Source organism: Malus sylvestris, chromosome 2, assembly GCF_916048215.2.
Source record: "Malus sylvestris chromosome 2, drMalSylv7.2, whole genome shotgun sequence".
Taxonomy (NCBI): Eukaryota; Viridiplantae; Streptophyta; class Magnoliopsida; order Rosales; family Rosaceae; genus Malus; species Malus sylvestris.
In genome coordinates this window covers 13,654,942-13,663,978 of record NC_062261.1, presented here as the reverse complement: position 1 = coordinate 13,663,978, position 9,037 = coordinate 13,654,942, and the positions used below count along the sequence as shown (strand labels likewise).

At 42.9% G+C, this 9,037-nt stretch overlaps 1 protein-coding gene and 1 long non-coding RNA gene across 3 annotated transcripts; both read right to left on the bottom strand.

Moving 5' to 3' along the window:
• Positions 1-626: 626 nt before the first annotated feature.
• LOC126584780 (uncharacterized) lies at positions 627-3,339 on the bottom strand. The gene is made up of 4 exons (XM_050249126.1): positions 2,831-3,339; positions 2,668-2,754; positions 2,001-2,500; positions 627-1,920 (listed from the first exon to the last, which is right to left on the bottom strand). Exons 1-4 carry the CDS (start codon positions 3,219-3,221, stop codon positions 1,267-1,269), a joined length of 1,632 nt encoding a protein of 543 aa, XP_050105083.1. The 5' UTR covers positions 3,222-3,339; the 3' UTR covers positions 627-1,266.
• A 1,414-nt stretch (positions 3,340-4,753) lies between these two features.
• On the bottom strand, positions 4,754-6,231 carry LOC126584789 (uncharacterized). Of its 2 annotated transcripts, XR_007610113.1 has the most exons (4): positions 5,988-6,231; positions 5,511-5,749; positions 5,330-5,427; positions 4,754-5,154 (listed from the first exon to the last, which is right to left on the bottom strand). It is a non-coding gene; the product is annotated as an uncharacterized LOC126584789 (long non-coding RNA). The 2 variants fall into 2 exon arrangements; XR_007610112.1 differs by having other exon boundaries at positions 5,511-6,217.
• Positions 6,232-9,037: the final 2,806 nt, after the last annotated feature.

Here is a 9,037-nt window from a genome sequence, read left to right as displayed (position 1 = left end):
TTCGCCCAATGGGGACTTGATTTGATCGGCCCAATGCCTGCAGGGAAGGGCAAAGTCCGTTATGCAATCGTTGCAGTTGACTACTTCACAAAGTGGGCTGAAGTAGAACCCTTGGCAACCATTACTGAGGGAAAAATAGAAGACTTCGTATGGAAGAACATCCTCTGCAGATTCGGCATTCCCAATGCGATAGTCACGGACAATGGGCGGCAGTTCGACAACAAGAAGTTCAAGATGTTCTGCTCTAAGTTCAACATCAACTTATGTTTTGCCTCTCCAGCCCATCCCCAGTCTAACGGACAAGTCGAGGCCGTTAACAAAATAATCAAGCGCACTCTGAAAACTAGCTTGGACAAAGCTAAAGGTTGTTGGCCAGAATTCGTACCCCAAGTTCTTTGGTCATACCGCACTTCATATCGGACTTCCACAGGAGAAACTCCGTTCTCACTTGCTTTTGGTACAGAAGCAATTGTCCCAGTTGAGCTTGAGCAAGCAACATACCGAATCCAGAACTACATACAGAGGGAGAACGACAAGCAACTCACCCTCAACCTGGATCTAGTCGAGGAACACAGAAATCAGGCTCACCTGAGGAATGTCGCCTACAAGCAGCGCATCTCCAACTACTATGACTCAAGGGTCAAACCTCGCTCTTTCAAAGTGGGAGACTGGGTACTGAAGAAAAGATTACTCTGTGATAGAGTCCCGAGTGAAGGAACACTCAGTCCTAACTGGGACGGACCGTTCGAGATCGTCGGCATCAGCCGCCCTGGCTCCTACAAGCTCAGAAGCTCCGACGGCAAGACCCTTGGCCATCCATGGAATGCTGACCACCTGAAGTACTATTACAAATAGACTCATATTGTACAAGTGTTAAGCTACAGCCGTTCGGCATCCTATGTAACAAAGACCATTTGGTATGAATTCAATAAAGAGGTGATTTAGCCAACTCGGCCCTAAACTCTTTTACATTCTGAGCAATGAAACACTCAAGTGTTGAAGCTTCAACGCACATGTTTCCAATACAAAATAAAATCTAAAGTATATGTCAACAAGACTATACAAAGGATCTATGCAAACATAGCCAAACATTCATCAATGATAGGGCAAACACTTGAAACTTGATAATACAAACACTTACTTGATAATGCAAACACTCATAAACATACAAAACAAAAAAAAAAACTCTCAGGCTTATAACATGGCACATGCCATACAAACAACAAACTAGTGCAGGTAGAGTACATGCAGAAAGTGAAAGCACTTCTAGTCATCTTCATCTGAGGTTGAACCCCTGATCATATCACTATGAGTCATACCGCCATTTTCTGCATTTCCAAACTCGTCATCACCCTGATGACTCTGCTCATCAGCACTAGCCTCATCACCAGACTCATCTGCACTGCTAGAATAAATGGCAAGTTTGAAGGTTTCGCCTTTTCGATGATGCTCATCTATTTCTTCATGGTATTTTCGAAGAACGCTTCCATCATCATAACGATCAAGGACAGCCATCCATTTCCTTTTTTCAAAGTGAACTTCTCGGGTACAGCGAGGTCTAAGGACATGGAGAAAGGCCGGGGAACCCAAGAATTCCTTCACAGCAGCTTCCTTCTCAGTCGGGATACTACTCTTCAGCTCAGAAACCTCAACCAAGGCACTATCCAACTCCCCTTTAGCCTTGGAAACTTCGAGCATAGTTGTCTCCAACTGTTTCTTAGTCGCCTCCAACTGTACTTTGAGTCTCAAGTTCTCACCATTCCGCCTCTTCAAACTCTCAAAATGTTGATCCCTGACTTCAATGGCCTCAGCTAAAGCTTTGCTCGTCTTCCTGGCATCATTCACAAGCTGCTTATTCTCTTTCAATTTCACCTTGCACCGTTCAGCCTCTCGCAGTCTGTCGTGATACTCAGCCATGACCTGCATGACAAGACGATCATCACCACTAAAATAATGCTAATAAAGATGAGAAAACAAGGGAATGACAAAGTAACACTCACATATGAAGACAGCTTCAACATCCGGTCGCAATCCGATTCATCTTTAGCTAAGGGCTCTCCGAGCTCATCGAAAGTGAATCGACGCCCTGCCAGGCAATTGTTGATATACCCAAAGTCCTTTGGCCGCATGGCAACCTTCAAATCCTTCCAAAGGACACTGCCAACCTCTTCCTTATCTTTACCCTTGCTGCTAGAACTAGGATCACCTTCCTGCCCAATGTGTTCCCTAACTGGAGGAAAGATGGGATTAATAGTAGGAAGAGGAGGCAACAATCGCCTATCTTCCCCGGCAACTATGGCAGCAGCACATCCAATGGCCTCAGCTTCAGCTTTCTTCGAGGCAGCAACCTTGAGGACTTCTTCTCGAGACTTAGTTTTAATGATTGGTCTCACTCGGTGCTTGCGAGCTTCCTTGTGAAACAGTATGTCTTCTGAAGGAACTAACATGGGCACTCTCCTTTTCTTGGTGCTAGTCTCCACTTTCTTGCCCACCTTCTCCACTGAACAAGGAAAATCAAAGTAAGGAATACCACATTATATATCTATATAAAAAAAAAAAAAAAGGGAAGAACAAGGATCAAGTAAGGGTACAACTTACTCGCTCGTCTCTGGCACTCTGAAACTAAGGGCTGGAAACCGTACTTCCGAAACAAGGGTCGTAGCTTACCCAAGTGTCTATCTTCTTTAGGCACCCTCAGCACTTTCTCTACATCAGCTAGCTCCTGTCCGGAGAGTTTGATGGTGCCTCGTGTCACTGCATGAAGAAAAATCTTAGAAGCAAGAGAAAATCACAACAATAGCAAATAATGAGAAAATGGATACATTACAACCTACAGTCTGGAAGTGAGTAGGAACACGTCGCTCAGGCGTGACACCCTTAGCATGCTCCCAATCATTATAAAGAAAGCACCAACGTTTCTTCCATGTGCAGTACGACTTTCTCTTATTAAAGACAACACGCTCTCTCTCGCTCCGACATGCACATTCAGCATAACCAGTACATGCTTTCACCGGGCGCATCTTATAACAGTAGCGCCACTGATGGAAGGAAGGCTCACCTAATCCACACTCCATCCAAATAATATAAAACCCGATCAGGGTATCCCAGAAACCAGGGTTGAGTTGCCCAGGTGCATAACCAATAAAAGCCAGCATTCGTTGCAACCACGGATGCAAAGGTAAATTTACCCCCAAGGTCACTAATGTCTGGGTATAGAACATAACATGACCCTTGGGCGGCTCCGAAGGCAATTCTTCACAACGCACCAAACGTATTCCTACACTACGGGGGATACTACATGATTGCCTTAGGGCCTCAAGCTGCTTTTCGCTATCTAACAAGTTATTTTCTAAATGGTCCGCTGTGAACTCAGAGCAAAATATGGGTATGGCATCACAAACAACCCCCTCACCCACTCGTATGGAGGAAGAACCAATCTCGGCTAAGGTTTGACAATTATGAGGATCAGAACGACATATGGGTATGGCGTCACAAACAACCCTCTCACCCACTAACATGGAGGAATAACCAATATTGGCTAAGGTTTGACAATTGTGAGGATCATCCATCGTTTCTTTTGTCCAAGACTCTAACAAAGGCCATGAAGACCCTGACATTGCAGGCTCAAACCTAGAGCCCGAGCTAGGGGAGCCCTCATCACTAAGACTTCCAGACTCCGACATCTACAACAAACAGAAACAAACTCTATTACTACATGAAGGATCAAAACATAAGGAAGCTCACAGGGCATGAAGAACAGCTCAACCAGTTCATTATGTTCGTCACAAAATACATGAACATTCCAACAATTCAACAAAAAGGAAAACATCCAATGTAGTGGAGAAGACTACCAACCTGAAGATGGTGCAGCAAAGCAATGCTAGAATCCCCCTCAAGTAAAAAGCACTTTGTCTTCAAAAATCACTACAAGATGAGCAAATGAAGGTAAGGTAAAGAATGGAAACTTATCCTTCTTATATATAGTTCAACATGGCTATTAACATTCAAAATTCAAATTCAAACCATGAGAAAGCCCCACATGGAGAATCTTCAAACTTCTAACATTAAGGAGTTTCAAATTTCAAATGTTTCAGTTCCCCCCTCCAAAAAAAAAAAAAAAAAAAAAAAAAAAAAAGGGAAGGGGAACACAGCAGCTTCATCAATGGGATTCAACTCCCAATCTCAAAAGCTTCGCACTATGTTCATCAAGATAGTGCGAAGCACAATCAATTTATGGTGCCAACAAAAGCTTCATCAATGAAGGACAAATATCAATCTCAAAAGCTTCGCACTATGTTCATCAAGATAGTGCGAAGCATAATCAATTTATGGTGCCAACAAAAGCTTCATCAATGAAGGACAAATATCAATCTCAAAAGCTTCGCACTATGTTCATCAAGATAGTGCGAAGCATAATCAATTTATGGTGCCAACAAAAGCTTCATCAATGGAGGATAAATATCAATCTCACAAGCTTCGCACTATGTTCATCAAGATAGTGCGAAGCACAATCAATTTATGATGTCAACATCAAAGCTTCACCTATAAAGCTTCACCACCAAAGCTTCACCTATAAAGCTTCACCTATAAAGCTTCAACACAAAAGCTTCACCTATAAAGCTTCACCACCAAAGCTTCACCTATAAAGCTTCAACACAAAAGCTTCACCTATAAAGCTTCAACACCAAAGCTTCACTAGTCAAGCTATCTACCCAAGCACAAATCTATAGTCAATAAACCTTACATATTAAACTATTTTCCAAACACAAAACCTTGTGGCAAATAAACAAATTTTGTTCACACAACCAAGATTCTCTTGAACTTGTACAACAACACATGAGTGCACACAAACTTTTTTGTTTTACATCCACAATATCCCTATCATAAACAGACATACAATTATATACAATCCAACCCAAGCAACCTTTTTTTCTCCCTCTCCCTCTTCCGCCTCTTTCCATCTATCAAATTTCTGCAACTCCTGCTCTTCTTCAGTAGAGCTGAATTTTGGACATCTTATAGTTCTTGAGCAGATGAACAACTTTCACGAAGGAAATGTTTCCATTTGAGCGACGGAAGTTAGAGTGATGAAGCTCCAACAAAACGACGGTCAGATTTCTGCAAGCTTCAACGCTGCTGCGGTGTTTCGAAGATCTGGACATATCCAACCGTTAGTTTATTCTGAATTTTTGATATGTTATGGAAGAGATGATGAGGAACAACTTTGTTGAAGAAAGTATGTTGATCTGAACACTTAAAAATGCAGTTTCGAAGCTCACAATAAGTCTGACGGATTAACAGCAAAATGATGCACAGTTACTCATCATACCTGAATATCTGGAGTTGTATTACTCCGATGAATCTCAAAATTGGATATGTTGTAGTTCACCAGCTAAGGAACAACTTTTTTGAAGAAAGTATGTTGATCTGAACAAGAAAAAATGAAGTTTCGAAGCTCACAATATGTCTGACGGATTAACAGCAAAATGATGAACACTTACTCAACATACCTGAATATCTGGAGTTGTACTACTCCGATGGCTCTCAAATTTGGATATGTTGTAGTTCACAAGCTAAGGAACAATTTTCATGAAGACAACCTTGCGAGTTGAGCTACATAACATGGTGTTATATTGCAGAGCTACCGCACCGTCTACGTTAACTCCTTCCTTCCCTTCCTTGGCTCCAACACCCACTTTCCTTCATCATGCCTTTGGACTCATTCAGATTTTTACGAGGACATGAAGACCTTTCCAGCAAAGAAAGGAAAAGGCAAGTCAAAAGAATAGCTAAAAGCCACCAAAAGTGACGGACAAAAGGAATAAGTGCACAGTGCCATATTGAACAAAGTCCGGGGAAATGGGGAAGAAGACACAGGCAAAGGGATGAGACTTTAAGTCTCATTGTTATTATTTATCTACCTCCCAATATGCAGCAAGAATACATTGGGCTTCACAAAAACTAAATAAAGGGGAGTGGGCACAAACATGTTCTCCTCTTTGGGCTTGCCACACAAATAACAAATGAACAAAGGCACTGGATCCCTTCTTTTCGTGGGCTTGCAAACAAATGAGCAGTTTTGGGCTACACAAAAATTTTGGGCCCTCCCACAGCTACACCTAGCTTGAAATATTTTTGGATAAGGCATATATGAAGGTGTGACATCAAAACAAGGCTTCGTTACTTTGACATATTAGTAGCAAGTAAGACACCTCATTCGGCAACTCTCCTCGCCTGAAGACTTGGGGGACTCCCACCATATGCTACTGCACCTTGATACTCGGAAGTCTCACAACCACTCAATGACTTGGATTTTTCAAGTCTCCAACCGAGAAGTTTTCCTCACTCAGGAAATTAAGGGAACACTACCTCAAACTACATGCTTCACTCACAAAGCTTCAACAATACCAGATTCGACAAAAGAAAAAATTCAGAGAACTTTCTGAAGAAGGCTTTGGTGTATTTAACACAATATGTTGAAATGGAGCAAAGCTTATTTATTAATATTTTCGATAAAGCCACAAATATGTACATATACATGAGACAAAATAAACAAACAAAAGGGAGCCTTCACAAAGGTTGTTTAGGGGAAGTCTCAGCAGTCGGTAGAGCCCCAGAAAGAGAAAGCACCAGAGGGTGGTTATCCGGAGCCTCAGTACTTGACAAAACCCCAGAAGGAGGAGGCATTGGAGGTTCATCATTTGAAACTTCATTACCAGGTACAGCCCCAGAAGACAAAGGCAATAAATGCCTTTGGAACAAACCCACAAACCGCTGATGATCAAGTAAAACCTTACCATCAGATTCCTTCATCTGGTCAAGCTTCCTCTTCATGTTTGTAGCATACTCATGGGCGAGCCGGTGCAACTGTTTATTCTCATGCTTGAGCCCTCTAATCTCCTGTTTGAGACTCATCACTTCAGCAGTCAATGATTCAACTTGGCGGGTTCTAGCAAATAGGCGTTGGGCCATATTAGACACAGAACCTGCACACTGAACACTAAGAGCCAGAGAGTCCTTAACAGCCAACTCATCAGACCGTTTGGAAAGTAGTCTGTTATCTTTGGGAGTGAGAAGGTTCCTGGCCACCACTGCAGCGGTCATATCATTCTTCATCACATAATCCCTAACGGTAAGAGGACCAGTAGGGGATATGAAGGATGGGCGCCATATGTTATCTGGAGAAGGCGTGGCTGTCTCTTCTCCAAGGTTCAAGTCAAAACGACGGTCGGAGGGTCCAGACATTTTCAAATGTGTTGAAGAGGGAAGAGGTCAGACAAATCAATATCTTAGAAGTGCAAAAAGGGAGCTTCTACTGGTAGAGATTCAAGTGTGCTGTGGAACTTAATGCCAGCCTTTATAAAAATCTGCACTCGATGGAGCTTCAGAAATCGAAGAGGCATTTGCTTTCTCAAAAGCTGGGCTGCTCAGAGACCACGAGGGCCGATCTCAGAAATCGAAGAAGCACCTGTTTTTTCAGCCTCGTTAGCACCTGTCACATGCACACTCAGCTTTGCGAAAATTACGGGCAATCTGTCGAAGATTTCTGGTGAAATAGAAAGCACGTGAATCTTACTGTTCAATCACCGCTCTCCACATGCACCATCAACTCCTCGGGTACCACATATAACTTTGTCAAAGATCTCTGACAAAGTTTAGGCACGAGAATTTCGAAGTTCCAGCTACCCTACTATTACCCACAAGGGTAAAGGAACAGCACCACTGCTTGACAACTGGAAAGTCCCTATGTGTGTCGACCTCCGTATTTTGCGGCAAGACAGGTTGGCAAGAACGTCCAACCTTTACTCACATTCGAGAAAAGACTCCCAACATAATTACTTTCTCAAAAACCGAAGTAGCACCGCTTTCCGAATCTCGAGAGTCAGATCCTTGACAGGATTGCTTGTTCGAAAACCGAAGAGGCACAACTCTCAGAACTTCGAGAGCCAGATTTCCTTAGATAAAGCTTGTCTGTAATCTTCACACGTAACATCAGCTTTCCAGATACCACATACCACTTTTTCAAAGTGCTCTGACAAAGTTAAAACACGTGAAGCTGGCAGCTCCCATTACATTGCTGTGACCAAGAAGGGTAAAGGAATAGCACTTCTACTTGTTATTGGGAAATCCCTATATACATCGACCTCCCTCCTCAACGGACAGGCAAACCTGCAAAAATGCTCAACCCTTTCTCGCATTCGAGAATGCACCCTCAACATAACCTCTCGAAATACTCAGCTTTATTTCCCCCCGATAATACCTCAGTAAATAAGCCACACCAAGAACAAGAGTATCTCATATCATCAGGGTCGAAAGCAAGAGTATCCCATATCATGCTTTCTCCCTGTCTTTGTCTTTGTCCTTGTCCACACCTGCAGGATAAGGAGAAAGAGAGCAGTCAGTCGGAACCTCCAATCTGGAACTGACTGCCTGGAACCTTTGCCTGGTTGCTTACTTAGCATTGCTCTCAAGTACTCATCCTCAACTGCTGTCAAGGTCACGAATTCCACCGGCAAATACCTCATGACAGTTGATCAGATATTGGCTCTTTACACTGAAGCTGCCAAGCGTGGATGAGTCACTATGAAGGAATGTTCTGAAGGACCATTTAAAGGCAAAGGTTGCACACCACTTCTGCCATGCAAAAGATTGAAGCAGAAGGTTCAACGGTGAGCTGAAACAGATCACTACAGCACGACACCTTTCCATACCACATTCATTATTCCGTCAACAGCAAAAGTATCCCATATCATCAAGGTCGAACGTACTCTAGATTTGATGGACTTGTTTTGACCCTCAAATTCTTGAGTCGGCCTTATACTCTGAAGGGAACCAGAAAACCCTCCAGCACAGTTCAAGAATAAGCCTGTGGAAAGTTACTTCTTCAAAAGCAAAAGTATCTCATATCATCTCTTCTCCATTTGCTTCTCCTTATCCTGGCAGCTGAATGAGAAACAAGGAGAAGGAGAACAATCAACCGGAAGCCGAAGTCGAACCTCTGATCCTGGGTTGCTTGCTTGGAAGCCTGACTGCTTAC